Source organism: Natator depressus, chromosome 17 (genome assembly GCF_965152275.1).
Source record: "Natator depressus isolate rNatDep1 chromosome 17, rNatDep2.hap1, whole genome shotgun sequence".
In the NCBI taxonomy this organism is placed as follows: domain Eukaryota; kingdom Metazoa; phylum Chordata; order Testudines; family Cheloniidae; genus Natator; species Natator depressus.
Window position 1 is genome coordinate 16,053,176 of NC_134250.1, and position 22,271 is coordinate 16,075,446.

At 39.1% G+C, this 22,271-nt stretch overlaps 1 protein-coding gene across 6 annotated transcripts in view; it reads right to left on the minus strand.

The window, feature by feature from the left end:
* Window positions 1-2,529: 2,529 nt before the first annotated feature.
* The window catches only part of GTF2I (general transcription factor IIi), a 76,241-nt gene continuing 56,499 nt past the window's right edge, over window positions 2,530-22,271 (minus strand). For 3 of the 6 annotated variants that reach the window (XR_012642271.1, XR_012642272.1, XR_012642270.1), the window contains 19 exons: window positions 22,056-22,239; window positions 21,657-21,715; window positions 18,798-18,869; window positions 18,061-18,244; window positions 17,515-17,573; window positions 16,628-16,711; window positions 16,042-16,137; window positions 15,138-15,203; window positions 14,399-14,582; window positions 13,658-13,710; window positions 11,397-11,507; window positions 10,467-10,550; window positions 9,474-9,657; window positions 8,174-8,202; window positions 6,525-6,614; window positions 5,938-5,976; window positions 5,284-5,359; window positions 4,720-4,756; window positions 2,531-3,761 (listed from right to left, as the gene is read on the minus strand). Coding sequence is in view for 2 of the 6 variants with exons in the window: in XM_074974913.1 (XP_074831014.1) it covers window positions 5,301-5,359; window positions 5,938-5,976; window positions 6,525-6,614; window positions 8,174-8,202; window positions 9,474-9,657; window positions 10,467-10,550; window positions 11,397-11,507; window positions 13,658-13,710; window positions 14,399-14,582; window positions 15,138-15,203; window positions 16,042-16,137; window positions 16,628-16,711; window positions 17,515-17,573; window positions 18,061-18,244; window positions 18,798-18,869; window positions 21,657-21,715; window positions 22,056-22,239 (1,637 nt within the window). In the remaining 4 variants the exon portion in view is untranslated. Of the gene's footprint in view, window positions 3,762-4,719; window positions 4,757-5,283; window positions 5,360-5,937; window positions 5,977-6,524; window positions 6,615-8,173; window positions 8,203-9,473; window positions 9,658-10,466; window positions 10,551-11,396; window positions 11,508-13,657; window positions 13,711-14,398; window positions 14,583-15,137; window positions 15,204-16,041; window positions 16,138-16,627; window positions 16,712-17,514; window positions 17,574-18,060; window positions 18,245-18,797; window positions 18,870-21,656; window positions 21,716-22,055; window positions 22,240-22,271 lie in introns of all 6 variants that reach the window. The other 3 variants (XR_012642273.1, XM_074974913.1, XM_074974914.1) reach the window with 3 other exon arrangements.

Sequence of the window (22,271 nt, forward strand, 5' to 3'; positions counted from 1 at the left end):
TTTGGTGGATGCCTTCCCTCCTGCCCCCCCAACAGTGATGAGAAAATGAAATGGAGTGGCTGGTGCTCAGTTTTGTATCTGGGAATCTTCAAAGCTCCATGGATAGACATGAACCCAGCAGCTGGACAGTTAAAGCTGAAATGTACTCCAGTTAGCACTGAGCATTAGCTGACACCTAGTGGCTAAGCATGATCTCATATAAAATCCATTAAGTGCAGTGTTTTGAAGGTGAATATTTTCTCTAGAAATGTTAAACCCTAGACCAGAGGGGGGCAAACTACCAAGGGGCACATCCACCCCGCAGGACCCTTCCCTCTGGCCCCCGAGCTCCTGCCAGGGATCCGGGTCAGGAGAGGCTTGCAGAGGAGCCAGCCCAACTCCCCGGCAGCATGGTGAGTGGGGCAGAGGCTAGCCCCTGGCCCCTCCCCTTCTGCTCCCCTCCCTTCCTCCCAGTCACAATTCCCCCAGCACCTGGGCAGCATGGCTGCAGCTCCGGCCAGGCGGCATGGCTATAGTGCCGCCAGACCTGGTGCTCCAGGGCAGCACGGTCAGGGGGAGTTCCAGGGGGAGGCGAGGAGAAGAGGGAGTTGCAGGGGGGTGGCCAAGGGGCCTGGGCCCTGCTGCCAGGGACAGGGCAGAACAAGCCAGGGCCCCTCTCAACCTCCAGCATCTTTGGCCCCTGTCCCCAGCAGTCAAGCCCAGGCAGGGAGCGAGCCCTGCCCAAAGGCCAGGGAGAGCAGCCAAACGAGCAGCGGAAACGCACAGGGAAAGGACTGAGCCCCCCTTTCCCCCACCCCACAGGTAACGTGGGGCAGGGAGACCAGGGAGGGTTGGATAAGGGGCAGGGGGGCCCCAAAGGGATGGTCAGAGGGCAGAGAATAGGGGTGTTTGGATAGGATGCAGGAGTCCCAGGGGGCAGTCAGGGGTGGGGAAGAGATGGGGGTTGGATGGGGATGAGAGTTCCGGGGGGCTGGAATGGGGGCGGGGGCCAGGCCACGCCTTGCTGTTTTGGGAGGCATAGCCTCCCCCAGCCTTCACTACCCGGCCCTCCATACAATTTCTGTACCCAATGTGGCCCTAGGGCCAAAAAGTTCACCCACCCCTGCCCTAGACGATCAGGAACACGACTCTTGTTTAGGTGAAAAGGACTCCCTTAAGGAGTAGATGGAAATATTAAAGTGTGAGGCAGACTGTTCAATATTTCTGTACTATATGACTCACCTATTTGAAACACCGAAGTGATCCTGTCCTTTCTGACAGAGCAGTGTTGAACACTGAATGATGTGTACAGACTTTCATACAGCACTGCTATAAGCCATCAGGTGGACAGATGCAATGTACATAAATCTATTTTTTAAATATAACTATTGCATTGGTTTTCCATTTTCAGTTCTCGTGTTGGAAGAGCATAACTTTCCCAAGCCTCCGCAGCAAGCTGGACATAAATTCTGCAGATTCCGTGTTATCTGATTTTTTAAATGCTATTGATTTTGTGCCACACCCACATTTTGAGTTTTCACTCTTCTATATATTATTCCATTAGCAATATATAAAAATGCATTGCTGAGAGAAGCTGGAAGGCTTAGCAGCTGTGCAGAGGGCAGTTTAGATTTTTGGCATGTAGGAGGCAGCTGAGGCATGCAGAAGGGATGCACCACTTTTGTCCTCCTTAGAGGCAGAGTCAGCGTTGACGCAAAATTTTTGAGTGGTACTTAAACTAGTTCCCCATTCTAGCAACCGCTGCTCCGCAAATGGCTGTTGTCCCAATATCTAGCACTTCAAACAATTATGTAGAAGTACATTAATTGAACACTTCTATTATAATGATCGGCACTGAAATACTTAATGGTTAAATTCTGAAACATCATCAGCAGGGTTCAGAATTAACAAACAAATCTAGCAGAATGGGGAAGTTCACATGCGTCTGACTACAGTCCATCTACAGAATCAGGAAGGCAGCACATGCATCAATTTCAATTTGATTCATATCTGGAAGGCTTTCTTTGCAACTACAAGAATTAGAAACGTAGAGTGGTCTTTTCAAAGGGGTTCAGCATGAACCTAACTCTGCTCCCATTGAAGTCAATGGTAGAACTCCCATTCATTTCACTGGAACCAGCTGGACCTACACTGAGCACTTCTGAAAAATCTCACCAGTAAAAAAAAAAAAAAAAAAAGATTCTGCAGCTCTTGGAGGAGCTTGACTGCAGCCTATCTTGTGGCTTTAGAATTGCAGAAACCATGTGGTTCTGAAAATACCTTGGCAGTGACTTTAAAATATTTCCTTTGCTATATATTCCAAGTTCATACACATTTATTATACCAAATTAAACTAGATCCTTCCAAAAAGTTTCATCAAAGATGTAATAAAAAGAGACCTGTAAAGCTGGATTTGTGTCAGAAAGGCATGAATGGATTGTGTTTATTTAATCTGAATTTATAAATACGCTAAATCATATTTTACCTATCTTTTTAAAAAAAATTATAGCTGAAACGATTTTCTTCAAAATACATCAATTTATACTGCATGGGTAGTCGTGAAAACCATGAGAAATTTATTTCTTTCTGCAACCTGGAAAGAAGATTTACCCATTTGTGCATAACGCAGTCATCCCCAAAAAGAAAATTTTACAATACTCCATATTTACTCTATAGAGCTTAATCACATAGCCAGCATTTTACATCTCTTATGGTTCGTTAAATTTTAAAACGCTTACATTTGTCTTTTACAAGATGTGGGGAGCAATCAGAAAGGGCTACAGGTAACTTAACTCTCAACATACTAGGTCTTACAGCAGCTTAGTTGCTTAAGTGTCCATAACTGGTTCTAAGTGAATTAAAGGGCATCATCCAGCAGTCCTCATGTAAAACTCTCACATAAGTCCATGGGAGTTTTGCCTGCATTAGGACTGCAAGACTGGACCCTTCTCTTACATAAACTGTGTGATACCCTGATAAAACATACACTCTCTACTTTGAAATAATGGAACAAAATATACGAAAAGGCTCAATTTAAATTTGTTCCTCATCCACACACTGAGATACTGACCATTTCATAGTCCATTTTATTAATGACAGGTTTCAGAGTAGTAGCCATGTTAGTCTGTATTCGCAAAAAGAAAAGGAGGACTTGTGGCACCTTAGAGACTAACAAATATATTTGAGCATAAGCTTTCGTGAGCTACAGCTCCAATGAAGTGAGCTGTAGCTCATTTTATTAATGCATACTAACGGTCAGGTGAACGAGTTCATCTTTTATTTATTTATGAAAAACATATGAATTGAGATAGATATCATAGGAAAAATTAGTTCAAATATACAGATAGTATTGTCCAATCAGCCATTAAGGAGAAAGAACCAAAAATCATTAATTTTTTTTCCCAAAAACAGAAAATCAATGAACTACTGTAGGTATTTTTCTTCATCGCAAAAGCTGAGATGCATCCAGGCACAGTACAATTCTACTTTACTGGGAAATGTAGATGGCCTCTAAATTCCTGTTGATTTTTTTAAAATCTTAATTAATCCCTGTCATTTTTTCAGCATTGCTGCCTCAAATTTAATCCTTATAATATATAATCAGCCTTTCCAAATCTACAGTCACTCTTTGCTTTAAGTCAATTCACAGAACTGCTGAAAAAGTAGACATTTCTATCTAAAAGTACAAAAAGGGTTTGTATAGAAGGTACTTCTCTTATACAATTATATTACACAGCTCAGGACAGTCCCAGCAAGCTCTTCTCCAGACTGCATGCTTCTGACTAGATAGAAAAAAAGTACAAAGGTGAAGTTAGTTTCATTGCAGCTATGTATCCTATTGTACATACTAGTACTTGAGAAATTCGTGTATATCTCTTCAAGTCCTCATTTAGGCTATGATTCGTGAAAGTACCGAATCACATGCTTTTCTGAATAAGAATGGGCTTAAGTATGTGCTTGAGTGTTCTCTTAACCCAGGCATTTCACTTGATGTAAATTCTCTGTTGAATCCATTAGGTGGACACAATTGTAAAATAGCAAGAGTGACAAAGAAACAGAGACCAAATTCTGCAGCCCTTACTCAGACAAAACTCCCACAAACTTCAATGGGAATTTAAACCAGATGAGGTGTGTAGAATTTGGTTAACAGAAGTTACAACAGGCCTTTAAACATCTGTTCGGTTAAGTCCATCTCCCTGAAAAGAAAGGATTATTCCCAACATTTTCTAATGCTTTGTCTAGTCTATCTTAAATATTTCAAACAATGGAATTTCTACCATTGAAATACTACTTGACCAACCAACAGATCTCAGCCGTGGAAAATTTTAATTGATATCCAATCTCAAATTATCAACTTTGTGATGAATATAGTCAATAGCATTTTCTTACTTTTAGAAAGGGAGATCATAGCATGAATGTACTAGACAAATACAACCCATCTTTATGTCAATCAAGTTGACATTTGTTACAAAAGTACCAAAGCTCAAAACTAAAAAAAGCTTGGTTGAGAGCTTTTTAATAAATTCAAACTTGGAAAAATAAGCGCAGCTGTAATAATTCTTAATATTTAGCATTTTTTCTGAATGGTTTATAACAAAGTAAATCCTTAAAAGTAAATTATAACTCTGCATATTTTTATTTGTTGGGATAACACCATAACTAGTACAGTTTCAACTGCCACCAGAATTCTGTTATGAGAACGAGAAATGGAAAAACTAGCTCAAATAAAATAAGATTTACCCTGAATCTTTGTCCCAAAACTTGAACTGAGATTTTTCTGAGGTTAAAAGAAAGTAAGAAACAAAACTTTTAAAATTAACATCAATCACATTTTTTTTTTAAATCAAAGCTAATTATTGCACCATGTGTTTCTCAAATTCAGGCAATATTAAAATGAAGAAGAAATACCATGCTTAATTACAATTTAAGGCTATATCAACAACATCCTTTGCACCCAAGCATGTCAAAACTCTTTACAAACATTAATGAATTAAGTCTTAGATCGACTTAGGTATGTAATCATAATTCATTTTTATTTATAGGTAGTACTATGGCACTCATCAAACTAGTATTTGAATGCCTCACAAGCTTTAATTAAGCCGCACAGTACCTGGGTGAGCCACAGACAGACAAAGGGACTTGCATAAAGTCACAGGCGAAAGCCATGACAGAGCCAGTAAGAAAGCGCTACTCTCCTGACATCCAGCCTTGTGCCTTAGCCATACGACGTGCATTCCCTACAAAGAGGTGTAAAACACTATTCCCTAATAACTATTAATTTTGACAGATACTAAATTATTTTACCCTAATATTGATAAGGTCTACCACGTTGGATCTGGCTCCTGTTTTATTTGAGAACTTTCTTCTGTTTCTGCTATGTCTGTTGAAAAAGAAACAAGAATTCTTTCTACAAAAGTTTCACTAATATCAATGACAGTATTGCACAGGAAAAGTTGATAACTGCTGAGTGAATATTAAGAAAATATCCATGTATCTTTTAAAATTCAAATCATGAAAACGATTAAATAGCAAAACGGCACTCAAAATGGTGCACTTCTATGGAAAATATTTTTTTCTCTGGTGATGGCAACATTCAGTCATGTGAATTGTGGGAAAAACTGCTTTGAATAAAGACAGACATCATTTAGGATATAAGCCATCACTCAAATGCACACCTACGCAAAGTCATGACTTATTAAGAACAACAATTCGCAAACTTCATTGTAAAACAAAATCTGAGTAACAAATTTTTACTGCAGAGTAAATTTCATATAGTGGCTGTATGATTATCATGCAAACCAACACTTCATGCAGAACCAGGAAGGGAACCAAAAGAGAATGACTTGTGTTTTGATTAAACACCACTTTATCTTTTTACTTTTATTAGAAGTGATGCAACCTTACTCAAAATCACCAAAAAATAAATAGTTTTTATAATAACTGACAGCAGTCACTTACCTTCTACAGATACTTCTATTTGGCTTGGTTCAGCTGGCTCTTAAATTAAAAAATATATAATAAAATTAATAAACATGTAGTTTAAACAATGTGCATAAGATAAATATTACAGCAAGTCTTGGGAAAGCTCGTGAATATTCTCTCCTATGATCACTTTCAAATATTGTGTCCAAGATACAACAACTGTGACCTGCTGAAGATAATTAAAAAGTAAAATCTGATGTAGTAAAATAAATGATCTGGAGAAAGGGGTAAACAGTGAGGTTGCAAAGTTTGCAGATGATACTAAACTGCTCAAGATAGTTAAGACTAAAGCAGACTGTGAAGAACTTCAAAAAGATCTCACAAAACTAAGGGCAACAAAATGGCAAATGAAATTTAATGTGGATAAATGTAGGGGGAAAACACCTTTCTTTATACAGAAGAGCATACACTCTTTCAAAGTAAAATCTGGAATATCAACATCATCAGTCTTTGCACTCCTAGAATACAGCCTATTATCGGGCAACAATTTCATTAGTTAGCAAGCCCTATAATCTGACTCCTATCACCCTTCAAAAAGCGATTTATTACACCTCTACATTCACCTTGTACTACTGGTGCCGGTGCTGGTGCTGGAGCAGGAGCCGGTGTTGGTGCCTTGGCTGGTGTTTCTGATTCAGTTTTCTCCATCAACTCTGAGAGAATAAATACAGTCAATTGTTTAGGTTTAAAAAGAAAAGGCCCCTCAAACTGTCAAATGGCATCTATATTTTATTATATGTTCCACCCGGTGAACCTGTTGCATAAACAAGTTATATTCACAGTAACTGAATAATAATATACCCTCTTCTGCTCAATAAAAGTGTTTTCCACTTCTCTTCCCTCAGAACGTAAAGATTAATTATAATCCCCTGAGCTAACATCACCTTTTATAATGCTAAAAAAGACTGGTTTTCAAAGGATAGTATAAAACGAATGGCAAGATCACTAACATTACTGAAACAATAGACAAATCTCTCTGTATCTAGACACCTCAGATTGCCTTGACCATTGAGGACGTGATGGCAGACATTTGTATGGGAAAGAAATAGGACCTGATCTTATTATCAATCTCCTTCCAGTGGTGGAAGAAAATCAAGCGTCTATCAGCTGCTCTCAGTTGCCAATGATGTGTTATGCTATTGACTCCTGCAGTTCTATGTAACAGCGGACAGGGTTGCTCTTAAGTGGGTCTTTTCTTCCCCTCATACATTTCTCTGGAGCCCCTGCCAGGAACTGCTCTTCCGAATGGAGGGCTCTCTTTCGGACAGTGACACAGGATATATGGGGCCAATGGGAGAGACAGTGAGAAGATCCTGAAGGCACTGTAGTCAGTAGAGCACACTGACGCTTCCAGCTGATATAATTGAGCATCTTACCCAGTGTAAAAGGGGTACTCAGCAATGGATGAGAGCTGGCTGACTGAGGCTCAATCCAGGTAAGAGAGAAGTAATGCTGGTAGGGGTTTGCCCTCCGAATCTGTAGTATATCAATGGCTCAGCGCCTGACAAGGGATGCTGTGCTACCAGAGGTACTGTTTTTCAAATGAGGCTTAAAACCAAGGTCATGACTATTTTAGATAACTGAAAACACCTGGGCATTTTTCACAATATTTGGGTGTCCTGGCCCAAGTCCTAATTGGGTAATTACATTCTATCTCCCTAAATTCTCACCTGAACACAATTTTTCACTCCAATTTTTCCTTTGTGTGGCTATTGAAAAGCTCCTGCATGTCAAGAGCTATTGAAATGCAGCCACACCTGAGGTGAAGAGAATCTTGTATGAGTCTGTAACTGGGCAAGTTCTAAACTAGCGCTGAGCTCATTTGGTTTTGTAAGTCATAGAATCATAGAATCTCACGGTTGGAAGGGACCTCAGGAGGTCATCTAGTCCAACCCCCTGCTCAAAGCAGGACCAATCCCCAATTTCTGCTCCAGATCCGTAAATGGCCCACTCAAGGATTGAACTCACAACCCCGGGTTTAACAGGCCAATGCTCAAACCACTGAGCTATCCCTCCCCCCACAAGGTCCTTCCATAAATAAACCAAGCATGTTTACATTTCCTGACTAAGTACTAAGGAAATAAGTTATCCATATTTAGCAGTTAATGCTCTGGACCTTCTGCCACCCTGGGATAATGCTACAATAATCTAGCATGCCCTGTGGAGTGATACATTGAATAGAATTCAAAGTGACAAAAAATGGAATACTTACGGTTGTTAATCACAAGTCCTGGAAATGGTCTGTTAAAAAAAACAAAAAAATAGGAATACTTAATGCTTTTAAGATCACTTTTACTGTACAATCTCTCTCTCTTATGGAGGGCCTCACCTGAGGGTTCAGAACAGAGCACAGTAAAAGGAGTGACTGCAATAGTCTCGCATAGTTCCGCCTGGAGCAGAGTGGTTTATCCAGCAGACTGTGTCAATTTTACATCGATAAGAAGGTGCAAGTTCTTCCTTCAACCAGTTGCTAAGAGAATCAAATCTTCACTTGGGCCCAAATACTGCATGTTCTTATATTGATCAAAACTCACGAGCTCAAAATCAATCTTGATTAAGAGCTGCTCTAAATTGACTTTTTAGAAACTCCCTGCTAGCTAACAGAACTGCTGGATTTGATCGCTTGCAAACCCGAATAGAATCTAAGTGTTTATGTTTTCACTTTCTTGACTCATCATCTGTACAAATTCCAAAATCTCATTTATTCCACAGTATAAGCAAAACCATTTATCTCTTGATTAAACTAACGTCCAGGGTAATCATCATATTTGATCAAAAGACAGTACCTGAACTGATTTTAAGAGGGACACATTCTCAAGAATGTTAGGCAAAACAGTAACTGAAAATCTTAAACTTCAGGAATCCAATCATGTACTCACGACTTTTAAAACATAGGCATGCTGATCGGGAAATTTAAACTACTACAGATATACAATTTACTGTTAAGAACAAACAAGCTTGTGGATCTACGAATTCTGTTGTGCAAAGGAAAGAATTCTCAATCTAACAGCCTTGACAGCAAGGTCCATAACTGTTTGAATAGCGATAAGCTGTACCATAGGAGCAGGTTTCAATTGGTGTGTTAGAAATCACTTACAAGTCAATTTTCAGAGAGGTAGCCATGTTAGTCTGTATCAGCAAAAACAATGAGGAGTCCTTGTCGCACCTTAGAGACTAACATGTTTATTTGGGCATAAGCTTTCGCGTTAGTCTGTAAGGTGCCACCAGGACTCCTCGTTGTTTTTACAAGTCAATGTAATCAATGTTCCTATGTATGCTTACTCCCAAGAATTTTCACGTTAATGCTGTGCACCCTCAATTATTTGAATTTAAAATAACCTCAACTGCTTGTTATTCAAAACAGAGTCGATGCCTCCCCACATTTATTATATTGAAGATTCCCTCAATTTTCTGAAACACTGATTTTTCCAAAAGTATTGGCTATTCCCATGACATCTGGATAATCATGGTTACATTATATAACCAATGACAGTAAAATGACAGTCACATACCGAATAACAGTAAATTTGATAAACTCTGCTGATTCCAAAATCCTTCTCATGGAGCTGATTTCCAGATAACTGGGAGCTTTAAATGCCACTCCAGGAGGCATTCCATCCACCACCACACAGCCAGGGTTTATGGTGATTTTTCTGTATGGGACTTTCACAGGGAAATTCATACCGATTGCTTCACCTAAATAAGAGACGCTGTGATTTGAACTGTGACCCAAGTCTACAAATCTCAGTTTACAAATACTCAGGGCAGTAAGAAAATCAAGTGATGTGAAAACAAGCATTTAAAATAATCTCAAGTGCTATAACCTTAAAATGCACTTGCCATTTAAACATTACATTGAGTAATTTTCAAATGAACTGTGTTACAAGCTACACTCATGAAGGTTACGGTTCATGAGAGTCACTAGTATCCAACTATCACAGTTCAATATATAAAGGACTAAAATTTAGGTTTTATAAAAATAAATTACAGAAAAGAATACTCAGACATTTTAATGAAGGGAAAAAGTGTTTCCTCTCACAATGAAAGCAACACAGCCCATTGCTAGTGAAGAACCAACAAAAAGAAACTAAGTAGGCAAATTTCATCATCCAATCTGAACACAGTATAAAAAATAAAGAAAAACTGAACAGTGAAAGGGTAAATAAGACTTAAATTCTTTCCACTTTAACATTTTAAGGTGTTAACTGATCAGGACTGTGTAGCTTTAAGCAAATTTTGGGTTTAAAAGTAAAATATTTATTAATCTATAATCACAGGAATTTCTTGGTTTAAAAAACACAAAACAATTTAGCCCTCAAACTAGATTTCTGTGGAAGCTGGGGCATATAATTACAGATTAAAAAATTACATATTGGTTATATATACGGTGCAAAAACATCAACCGTAATGGATATTATATACTATAGGTTATACTTATTTAAAACCAAAATGTAAATCACTGGTTATTTTCAAAGCTATTTCAAATCAGAAATAAAAAAAATTACCAAACTTCCTGCTGAAGAGATCATTTACTTGTTCTCTCAGTTGTCGAGCCTTTTCTACTTTTGATAATCTTTCACTTTCATCATCTGAAAGAAATTGTCAGTGTCAGAATTTAGCAGGTGATTTTCCTCTTTAACTAGTGCAGCACTGACTGCACGAGTGCTTATTTAAAACAAGAATAGATGTTTGCTTTATTAAGCACTTAGCAATCAGAACAAAATAGGCCTTTTCACTGGTTTTTTTTGGTTATAGCAGTAACGGAGGATTTTGTAAATATGCGAACTATAAAAAGTTGCAGTTTTAAACAAGCCTGAAAATGATTTCAAAATATTTACAGGACAATGTTAGATTTATTAAAAGGAGAAAATTTATTGAATAAACCCATTATTTACAAACATGACTTATTTTAAGTAAATGAAGTGACAGTGTAAGACTGGGGACTGAAATCCTCTATTTAGCCACACTGGAAGCTTTCCCACACTACCTAACCAGTGTAATTTATCCCTGAGCTAAAGTGACCACTTCTGGGGAAAAGAATCTCCATGATAATTTAATCCTAATTCTGTCTACTGAGACTGCCAACAAGGTTGCAAATTAACGCTTAATTTAGCATGTGATGGGGCGGGGGTGGTGCAGATGTGACCACCTGCAAATAGGAACTGAACTGAGATTCATTTTTCTGCAGATTTTACTAAGTAGTACACAATCATAAAAGTTTAAAAAACCATCAGTGTGACAACAGTGCAGACAAAGGCCACTTAAAAGAGGCTATTAAGTGATACTCTTTGTAGACTGTACTATATATAAGACAGGATGAGCCAAAGGGCAAATCAGGATGGGGGAGCAGGCGGTAACATTAGGCAAAGAGCTCCTGCCATGAAGAATGAGAGCTGTAAACAGTAAGCAGCAGTAAAATCAGAGCACCCACCTACCTGGTATAGTCACTTGAATGATGTTAAGATCTTCAACCCCTGCGGCTGTGTTCACCACTGGCTTTGTTGTGGTGCTTGTTGTATTTGATGTGTTGGATGAACTGGTTTTTCCTTAAACAGAAACAGGAATTTGAAGTATGAGCAAAATGGCTGAAGATGGGCTAACACCTTTCCAGCATATAAAAAAAAGGAAACAATGGGGGAGAAACAGATTTGCAGTAAAAAAAAAAAAATGCAATTTCCAAAAAGACTTAGTATAAATGACTAAGTCTCTTGACTGTCCATGACACTTAGGCTCGGAAGTGCTTAAGTCATTACTGAAAATGGGACTTCACTTCTAAAAGTTTACCCTTCAACTATTTCTTACAAACTACCAAAGTCAAGAGAAAGGGTTAATGTATGTTACAAGGGCCTCTTTTTCTTTGCCTAGCAGGTTTTCCGATGACATTTTATTTTTAAAAAAGAATGTGGATATTTTCATGTTTTGGTCAAAGCAAAAAACTACAGCACTCAACTTCTAGTAACACTAGTAAACAATATTGATCAAAAGAACAAATAGTGGAATATTAAATTCTCACCCACACAGGAAATCTTTTATCGCTGACTTTAATGGAGCTATGCCTACAACAACTGAGATCTGGTCCAGTATGTTTCGTTCCTGATCCTGCTCTCACCGACACTACCTTTACACTGGTGTAACTTCACTAACTTCAGTGGAGTAACCGGGGTGGGCAAACTTTTTGACCTGAGAGCCACACTGGGGTTGCGAAACAGTATGGCGGGCCAGGTAGGGAAGGCTGGGCCTCCCCAAACAGCCTGGCCCCAGCCCCCTATCCGCCCCCTCCCACTTACCACCCCCGGACTGCCCCCCCAAGAACTCCTGACCCATCCAACCCCCCCTACTCCTTGTCCCCTGACCGCCCCCTCCCCTAACCATCCCCCCAGGACCCCATACCCTATCCACCTCACCCCGCCCCGGCTCCCTGTCCCGTCTGCCCCGCTCCCAATCCACACCCCCACCCCCTGGGACCCCCAACCCATTCATCCCTCCCCCACTCCTTGTCCCCTGACCGCACCCTTCCAGGACCCCCGTCCCTAACTGCCCCCCCCAGGACCTCACCCCCTATCCATCGCCCCTGCTCCCTTGCCCTCCCGACACCCCGGGACCCCATCCAACCCCTCCTGCTCCCTGTCTCCTGACCGCATCTCCCACCCCCCCAAACCTCTACCCCATCCAACCACCCCCTGTCCCCTGACTGCCCCCAGGATCTCCTGCCCTCCCTCCCACCCCTTACCATGCTGATCAGAGCAGCAGGACAGGGTTATTTGAAAGCCTGGGAGGTGGGCGGGCTCAAGCCGCGCTGCCGGCGTGGCTGCGGAGGAGAAGGGACGGGGGCGAGCCCCCCCAGCCGGGAGCTCAGGGGCTGGGCAGGACGGTCCCGCGGGCCAGATGTGGCCCGCGGGCCATAGTTTGCCCACCCCTGGAGTAACCTCTGATTTAAACCACTGAGAGTAGCATCAGGTCCAATGAATACACCCTAGAAACCCAACTTCTTCTATGGAATACCTGCTCCAGGTCACAATTTGGGAGTACAATATGAGCCATTAACCAGTACCTCAATTCTTTTCATTGGATTGACACATGGACTTTTACAGCTCCCTGCATTTTGCTCCCTTGTCAAAGCTGCATTACAAGTTGGAGTCGGAGCAAAGTGGCTCCTCACACCTTGGAGGGTGCACTCCAGCACTGTAAAGCTTTACCTGACCCACAGCCTCCTACTGCTTTGAAGGAGGCATTGTAACAGCCAGTGCAAAGGGATCTGAGTCTTTAGATTATACAAAGCTGACTAAAAGAACAGGAGTACTTGTGGCACCTTACAGACTAACAGGTCTCTAAGGAGCCACAAGTACTCCTGTTCTTTTTGCGGATACAGACTAACACGGCTGTTACTCTGAAACAAAGCTGACTGATAAACAAGAAAGCCATTACTGAAGCTGCATTGCTGAGTTGAGGAACTAGATAGAAGTCAAGAAAATATAATAGCTTTACAGCTCCTCAGAGTAGGGACATATCTTTATCATGTAGGTATACCAGTGGCACCACAGTTAAGGCTGTGTCTTGATTTCTACTTGGATAAGACTTTCCAGTGAATATACCGTGAAGTTTTCAGGAATTGGTTTACACTGGGCAACATTCCTGAAGTTTGAAAGCAGCCCAAGACAGATCACCATCCAAACTCCTTAGCTGTCGTAAAACTTACTCTGGGGACTTTTAGCAGAGCTTTCCTTAATCGCTGCCTCGAACATCTCAGGCCTGCAGATGAACAGATTTGAACATTTCACATAGAACAGTAAAATTACACTCAATTCATCATTTCCATCCAACAACAAAGGAAATACTAGCTGTCAAAACTGAGTGGTCAGGAAAGGGAGAGCAAAGTTAGTATAATAATGCTAGCCAGGCTGTTACACATAAAGTTAACAAGACGACTGATCATTTTGGTTTTCTACCTTCACCACAGTATAGCTGTCAAATCCCTAATATCAATGTTTTTACTCTAAAGATCAGGGGTCGGCACCACCATGTTGCAAGACAGACACTTGACAAAATTCTGAAAATTGGAGTTTGTGTCATCCATCAGAAGTTTGATTTAACGTCCTTACTCCTTGCTGCAGTGTTGGTGACCTTTTAGCTACAAATGACTTAACTGCAAAGCCTGCAGCTCCCACTAAAGGGGAAATGCAAAGTCAACATTAAAATCGAAATAAGCCCAGAACTGTGTGCTGCTCCCCATTAAGCACGCTTTGAGGAGCATTCAGCATAGAAAAATGTTAACATATCCTTCCCCAGATCTGAAAAATCCTCTGACGTTTCCCGGTTTGCTAGACATTTCAGTATATATACTAGTGTGGTTAATGGAGGAATCTAGCACTTTTCAGGGCTTAATCTTTGTTTTTTAAGCTTTGCAGCTCATTTCCATTGACACACACAGTTCTCTTACTTTTTTATGATAAATTTTATCTTAGATTTGTTTCGCAGGATCTTCTCCAATCTTGGAATGCCAAAAGTAGATGGTCGGCGGAATGGCACCCCCTCAGGTAGTCCTTCCACGTAGAAATCCTCTGGGTAGGATTCAAATAACGCAAATGGGACCTTGACAGGATCTTTAAGCCCCAGAGCTTCCCCTGAAATGAAAGAGAGCATTAAAATTACAAAACTAGTATTTTGTCCTGAAGAAGGGAGTTAGGTTTCCAGCACTGCTGGTGGGCAGAAAGTGGGCCATGCTCCTCCGATACCTTCCACATACACACAAGGGGGAAATCTCAAGTCTGCAGTAAATCAAGCAAGCGCCTCTTCCTGAGAGAGAGTTTGAGTCCCTAACAGCACAGCTCCTCTTGCAGCCATGTTGTCTGGCTGAGCAACAAGGAGTACATAGCAATATGGAACTAATGGGTTTCTGGTGGACCACAGGATGTCTGTGGATTTTTGAAGCCAAACCCCTGCACCACTCCTCCATTCCCAGCCTTACGTGGAAAACTTAGGGGGAATCCGATCATTTGGAATTTCAATCTGCGATGTGAGAATCAATCTCCTGGGAGATAACAGGGCCCAGAGTCTGCAAGGCTATTAAAGCCTTTCAAAATCTGTGTACGAACAACACCAGACACAACGTACACGCCTAACTAAGTTATCTCATCAAGCTCTAAAAGATACATGTTAAAAAAGGTTGACATGCTTACCACATTTTTCATTAAAAAGATTTTCAACTTTTTGTTTTAGGTCAGTAATTTTGGCATTCCAAGCCTCTGTCAGGAAATCAGAAGAGTTAAATCAGCATTTGTATACTTGTACTGAGCAAAAAATCTGTCTAGGAACTGTGTATTTATATATATATATTTTTAAATATTTACAACAATTGTTTACCGACTACTATGAAGTCAAAAATGAACAAAATGGCTATCACACACTAAAGAGCATTGAACCATTCCCTTTTAATCCTAATTCATACCCACTACTGAGACTCCTCTCCTTGAAGCTTTACAAAAGATCTCAGTTAATGAATGAACCAAAGAGTCAACTGTAATGAATTCAACAGTGATATATTACAGTTCTCAGAGGCACACAGAGTAATCTGAGCCAGCACCCAAACTTTGAAAAGGCCAGACAGACATGCTATTTCCTTGAGAAATGTGATCTCGATACTAGTTTCGTGAAAGGATAGATATTTATCACAAATCAATACTAATCCTTCTAACTCCATTCTAAACTTTATTACTAAGCAAAAGGAACGGTTTTTGTGTTTTACATTTTGTGACTATCGTGTTGATAACCCTGCACAGGGCAAACACACAATAGGGAGGAAAAGTTAAAACTCCTACACATGACTGCCCCAAATATGTCTTCTAAAAGCAGGGAACTATGGTCAGAGACCTGCTCTCTGATGATTACTGTGAGCTGCAGATAGCCTAATCTTCTGAGTTCTGTGATCACCTATCCCGATAAATGCTTTTTGAATTTGCATGTAACTCAGTCATCAAATGCAGAATGTTAAAAAAAACCCTCTCTACTATTATCAAATCTCAAACTTCCAAATATCAAAATTAACAAAGGCTATCAAGACAGATTAAAACCCACAATATTTACCAAAAGAAAACTCTCTTCCTCGTGGCTTGAAGCCCATATTGGATCCATTGGTTTGAGAATTAGTTCGAACATCTGTTGTTTGTGGTTTATTAGGACCTGCAGAAATGAACACACGCTTTTTAATATTTAAGATCGAGAGAGAGCACACAAGTAACCATCTTGTGTGAGAAACAAAAATGATGAAATATGGCAATTGATTATAAGTAAAAAAACTGAGTCAACAGTGGAACAAAAATGCTGTTTAGAAGTGCTTTAAGGATTGTGGAATTAAAACATAACATACTTTAGCACCATTTAGTCATTGTCCACCCTTCTGTATTATTTTCCTTAAAACAAGTTCTCATTTCTCTCTTTGGAATGAAGGATCCAAATGTATTGTGAAACAATCTTTGACAGAGCCATCGTTCTGTCTATAATTTATGTTAATCAGAAATGAAAAACAGAACTGCTATCGTGAAGTTAAATTGAGTTTTCTACACAGGACCATTTTTTAAAATAATATAATTTTATTGTGGATGAAAGGTCTTCTGCAGTTACTATTACAAGTTACTTTAATAAGAATATTCCCTAAAGGAAGATTTCCTACCTTCTTCAACAGTCACCTCAATCTCTGGAACCTTTGAATTGCTTGCAGGACTTCTTGCTCTCTTTGAGCTCTTTGGACTCAATGCTACAAATCAACAATACTGTTACTCTTCAATAATGGACATACTGCACAGATCCCAAAAGACAGTATATGGAAACATCCCACAAACAAAATAATCTGACATATAATGTGTATTGTTTAATGGTGTGCTTTATAAAATCAAAACAATGCAGGTAAGATCACAAACTTTAAAAAGTGAATTTATTGCTTGTGAAATAAGCAGGTCTGACAGACACTCATTCAATATCCACTACATATTGTGAGAACTACACAAGATAAATACAGGTAGTATCTTTGGCATACTGGTTTAAAATGGAATTTACATCTTTGGTACTTTTTATTATCTAAATCCAAAAAGTTAATTCATTTTGATATTTATAAAGATCTTTATTTTGTAAACAACTTGAAAGTTTCCCCAAGAAATTTGATTTTTTTTTTATTTTTTAAGTTCCAATTTACATACTAGATAATGGTGTTAACAGCAAAATCAATGAGAATCAAGAGCTTTGTCATTTGTATAGTTTACATCCTCCAGATTTGTGTTGCTCCAGGTCATAAAATAAATGAATGGTATAATTGGTGTGCTCTTAAGCAGATATTAATGTCTGACTTTTGTTATATTTCCCAATGTTTTAAAAGAATATAGGTTTTGTGTTTTTAGGAAAACCCTTTGGGCCAGATTCTACCACCCTTGCTTGTGTTAGGTAGCACCTCTCTCTGTCAGTAGCCCACACAGTTTTCAAGTACTAAGCTGTTACTCAGCCAGGTAAGAGAAGCAGAATCTAAGCTTCTGAGGTGAGGGCAGTATGGAATGTTTAACCACTTACCTTTAGTGTTTACTTTACTAGCCAATCCAGCAGGCAAATAAGAAGTGACAAGCTCTGGCCTAAAAATGTAAAATATGTTACAGAATGCAGTCTAACAATTACAGATACAAAAAAAAAAGTACAGTGAATTATTTACATATTTATTGGGATTCAGAAAAAATTTATATAAATCATTGTAACAGTCTTTTAGATCATGAAGTACGGATGAGTCAATGTAAATTAACAGGAAAGAGCTCCAAAATCTAAGACTAAGTACCTTGCTTTTTGCATTTACTCTAGTGGGAAAAATGCTTCAAGATGTAAAACTACTATCTTCCCTAGATACACATTGCATGACACACTCCAATTACGCACATACACCTCATTTTGTGAAATTTAATCAGGAAGGCATGTCCTTTTATCAGAGAAAGTGAATGTGCTAAAATATGTCTTTTATAGATAAAACAAAGTGAACTTAGGCAGCATTTAAAAACCCAAAAGCCCCAGGAAGAGTTTCATATAATTTTTAGCAACCAGCAGTTAAAAATAACCAAATGATAAACTTACTTCTTAACAATAAATTTGATTTTGCCACTTCCACGGACAATTCTTTCAAGGCGTGGAATTCCAAACCATGTGGGACTCCGGAAGGGGATTCCTTCTGGCAAGCCTTCCACGTACAAGTACTCAGGATTCGATTCAAATACAGGGTAGGGAACCTTTACTGCCTCTGAAAGACCCAGGGCCTGGGCTGAAAATAAAGATGATGTGACAAGCTCAGATGGAAGGCATTTTATTTTGATAGTTCTTAGTAAGGTTGGCATTTTTATTAGTTATAGTGGCAGCAGCATCCGTAATCAGAATCAGAAAAGGACGAGAGAAGGGGTTTAAAACAACTTTCCCACCATCATTCCACAGTTTGGAATCACTGCATGTAGTGATTTTGTGGATCTTACTAGGTAGGATCTTGCAATAATTATCAATCTAGGTCCATGGTACCTGCTACTGTTTTATAAGAGTTCCTTTCACCTAAGGATCTCAAAGCCCTTTATAAATTTGCATAAATGTCATTAATCCCCTTTTTAGAGAAAACTAGACAGAGAGAGTACGGATATGACTTGCCTCATGTCACATAGCAAGCCACTAGCAAGAGTGGGGAATAAAACCCAAGACTCCCACGTCTGTTGTTCTGTCACATTTTTAATATTTGTTTTAATTTATTGTGCACCACAATTCTCCTTGAACAGAAGATTGTTTTAAAACAGAGTAGCACTACAACACAGTTTACTTAAGGTTTAACTCACCAAATTTCAGATTAAATATCTCTTCCACTTGCTTCCTTAGTTTTGTGATTCTGACATTCCAATCTTCTTTGACTGAAAATCAAAAATAGATGCATCTTGGGTTACTGAGTTATTAACAGATATTTGGGGAAAAGTGGTACTACTAAGCATATTTCTTTTATCACTGGAGTCTAAACTATTAATGCAAAAATTGTCTTGCTTTCTAAGGTGCACAATCACAATTTGGTATAGAAGGATTTACACGTGTACTGCTTATTATGGTAACTGAAATTATATACAGAATATACATAATAATGGGAAAATATGTCTAAGCATGATTATAAATCTCTATCACTGCCCCCAAGTGTATGAACTTGTCCTTCAGGACCCTTAGCAGTGGGAAAGAATTATTTTAGTGGCTTTGACACAACCGGAATTATTAATGATTTTAGCTCACGAGATTAAAAATCTTTAGAACAGAATATGAAGATTTAGAGCTTTGCCATAAATTTTGACTATCAAAAATAATTTAGTCTTGCTTTTTATTATAAATGAAAGTTGGTGACAGAAAGCAAGCCAGGGGCCAATTTTCTAAATTAGGTGTAGAGGGAGGGAGAGAGCACATTAGTGGAAATAAAAAATAAATACCATACATACTCGTTCATTAGCCCATTCATTTATAAGCTGACCCCCCAAGATGGATAGGTAAAAACAGTATGACCCTTTCATAAGCCGACCCTATATTTCAGGGCTTTGCAAACTTTGGCTCCCGGCCTGTCAGGGTAAGCCGCTGGCGGGTCGGGACATTTTGTTTACCTGGAGTGTCTTCAGGCATGGAGCCCCTCAGCTCCCATTGGCTGGGAACGGCGAACTGCGGCCACAGGGAGCTGAGGGGCTCCATGCCTGCAGACGCTCCAGGTAAACAAAATGGCAATGTATTAGACATTCAATTCAATGATTTCATAGAGTTTAAAATCATCAAATTTTGGTGTAAACCCATTTATAAGCCGACCCCCGATCTTTGATGTGTCACTTTTTTACCAAAAATATTCGGCTTATGAACGAGTATATACGGTACTTAAATATACTCATTTTATTCCCCAGCAAACAGTGCAATCATAATTATTGATCATATCCATTGAGGACAGATAACTTGTACTGTAGCATTTTTTAAAAAGACATATGCATGAAACAAGCAATATGTACACAGGATCACAAGCTCAAAATCATATTTCAAATGAACAAATTATCTGGCCTGTTTTACTTCTAACTCCTTCAATTATGAAAACAAAGAATGTTCATAAACAACATAAATGGTGAAAATTATTACTTTAAAAGAGTTCACATGGACCCCAGCCCTGCAAGCATTTACCAAAAGCTTATGTATACAAGAAAGTATTTGCACGATCGGGGCCTTAACTTGGCAAGTGAAAAAAATATACTGAACAGCTGTATTTTTAGATTTCTAGTGCCACCACACAAGCAGCACAAGGGAGTATTGTCTGGGCTGAACACACACGAGGGGAAGTTTTCTATCCAACCAAAGAGCACCATATTATTCTTACTAACCAAAATAATTCTTGAATTTTTTTTTAAATACAAAATCAATATGTTCCCCCCCTAAACTATCTGGTATAGGAACCATATTTATTTATTGCTCTGCAAAACTAACATTTTGAATTGTTCAAAAAATTGGTATTTGTGCTGAGACACACACAGTCTGCTTTAGCAACAATGGCACAGAGGACCTTCTCCAGTTTTGCCTTAGGACTAACTGCCAGGAAAGAATGATACATCCAGTGGTTTGCACTAGCGTTCCAACCCAAAACCAACATTTTTTCTGTGTGTATTTGTCTAACTTGTACCCTGGATATGGCTATAGGCAAAGTTTTGTGTGTATTTACAGCACTAGTCTTTCCTAGCAGCTGATGATAGATATAATAACCAGTGGGAAATCAGCATGTTATTCTGATCACTCTATTAGGCATGATTGCTGCATGCCGATTCTTCCAGAAGTAAGATGCTATTAAAGCAGTTTCTTTCGTCACTGGTATTGTTCATACTTATTGCTGCAGTTATCTTGTCAACCTGCCAGATAGTTGTACAGTAGGACAATAAGCTAGGGCTTTGGCAGCAAGACTGAAATTAGATGCTGCCTAACTCTGCACTGCAGCTTTCAATGGGCTACCCTATCTCCACGTACAAATCTTATCCCTGAAAGCCAAGAAAAATCCCCAATCCCACTTTGATAAGGCATGGATACTATTGAACTGTAAACATTTGGAAGGAAAAGCAACCTGCATTCTCTACTTAGGTAAAACCTAACATTTGTTGTGGTTCTGTGGATTGAAAATTGTTAATACAGCCCTCTGACTAAACCAAACTGTGCTTTATAAGTCATTAAAGTGATCAGGTACCAATCTGCACATACATGGTACCTCTAACCTGATGATAGCAACATGTTTTACAAATAAATTCAGTGTCATAACACTGCTGTTTGGTAGATATTGCGCCCAGGTGGGTAAATGGGGCTAGAGAAATCTAGTAAAGCAGGTTCTTTTCCCATGCTCATCACCATAGTATTGGAATACCTTCTAATAGTGCGATAAACAACAGGATCATCATCTACCATGAGGTATTCTTTTCTCTTTCTTCTTCATGAGTAAACGTGCATATTTTACAAAGATTGTGGTTAATTTCTAATCTAGCAAAACATGAAAGATTCCTTCAAATATATTCATTTAAAGAGAGTTTCTCTTCTGTATTTATACATATTTGGTACCACTTTTCTCATGCTTACAGAGGTCAGAAAAATTCATTCAATTTATTTATTCTGCATACGGATATATAGATGGAACTTGCATACAGTATGCGTCCTACCTGGCGTATTTGATCTTGGTTGGGTAACTTCTGTTGGACTGAGAGTTAGTAGTTCTGGCCTGTAATTAGAAAGCAGGTTATCAAATTGTTCTATACAGTCTCTGAATAATGATTTTTTTGTTTGTTTTATGAATCTATGTTTTGATTTTAATATTATTTATTTCAAATTGTCACCAAAATGGGCTAGTTGCTATATAGATATTTAGGAAGATGACGGCCTAAATGGCGAACACCAATTTTCTTTGCAATGTGAAATATCTTCTGTCTGCCTGGTACCAGAACTCAGAATGTTTTATGGCATTATAAAGCTGAAAGCTTTTCTTTTGCTTCAGTCAATCAATCAATCTCCTGGCCTTTTCCTCTTGCTTTTTCAATTTATGCACTAAAATGTTCACCTACCTTTTGATTACAAATTTTATTCTGTTGCCCACTTGAATAATCTTTTCCAGCCGAGGGATTCCATACCAGGATGGGCTCCTAAATGGAATGTTCTCCGGCAGACCCTCCACATAGAGATCACTGGGGTGTGCCTCAAATTTCTGGTACGGGACAGCCTTCGGCTCAGTGCTCCCTAGGGCCTCAGCTGTTAAAACAACAGAAATTCAACAAAATAAA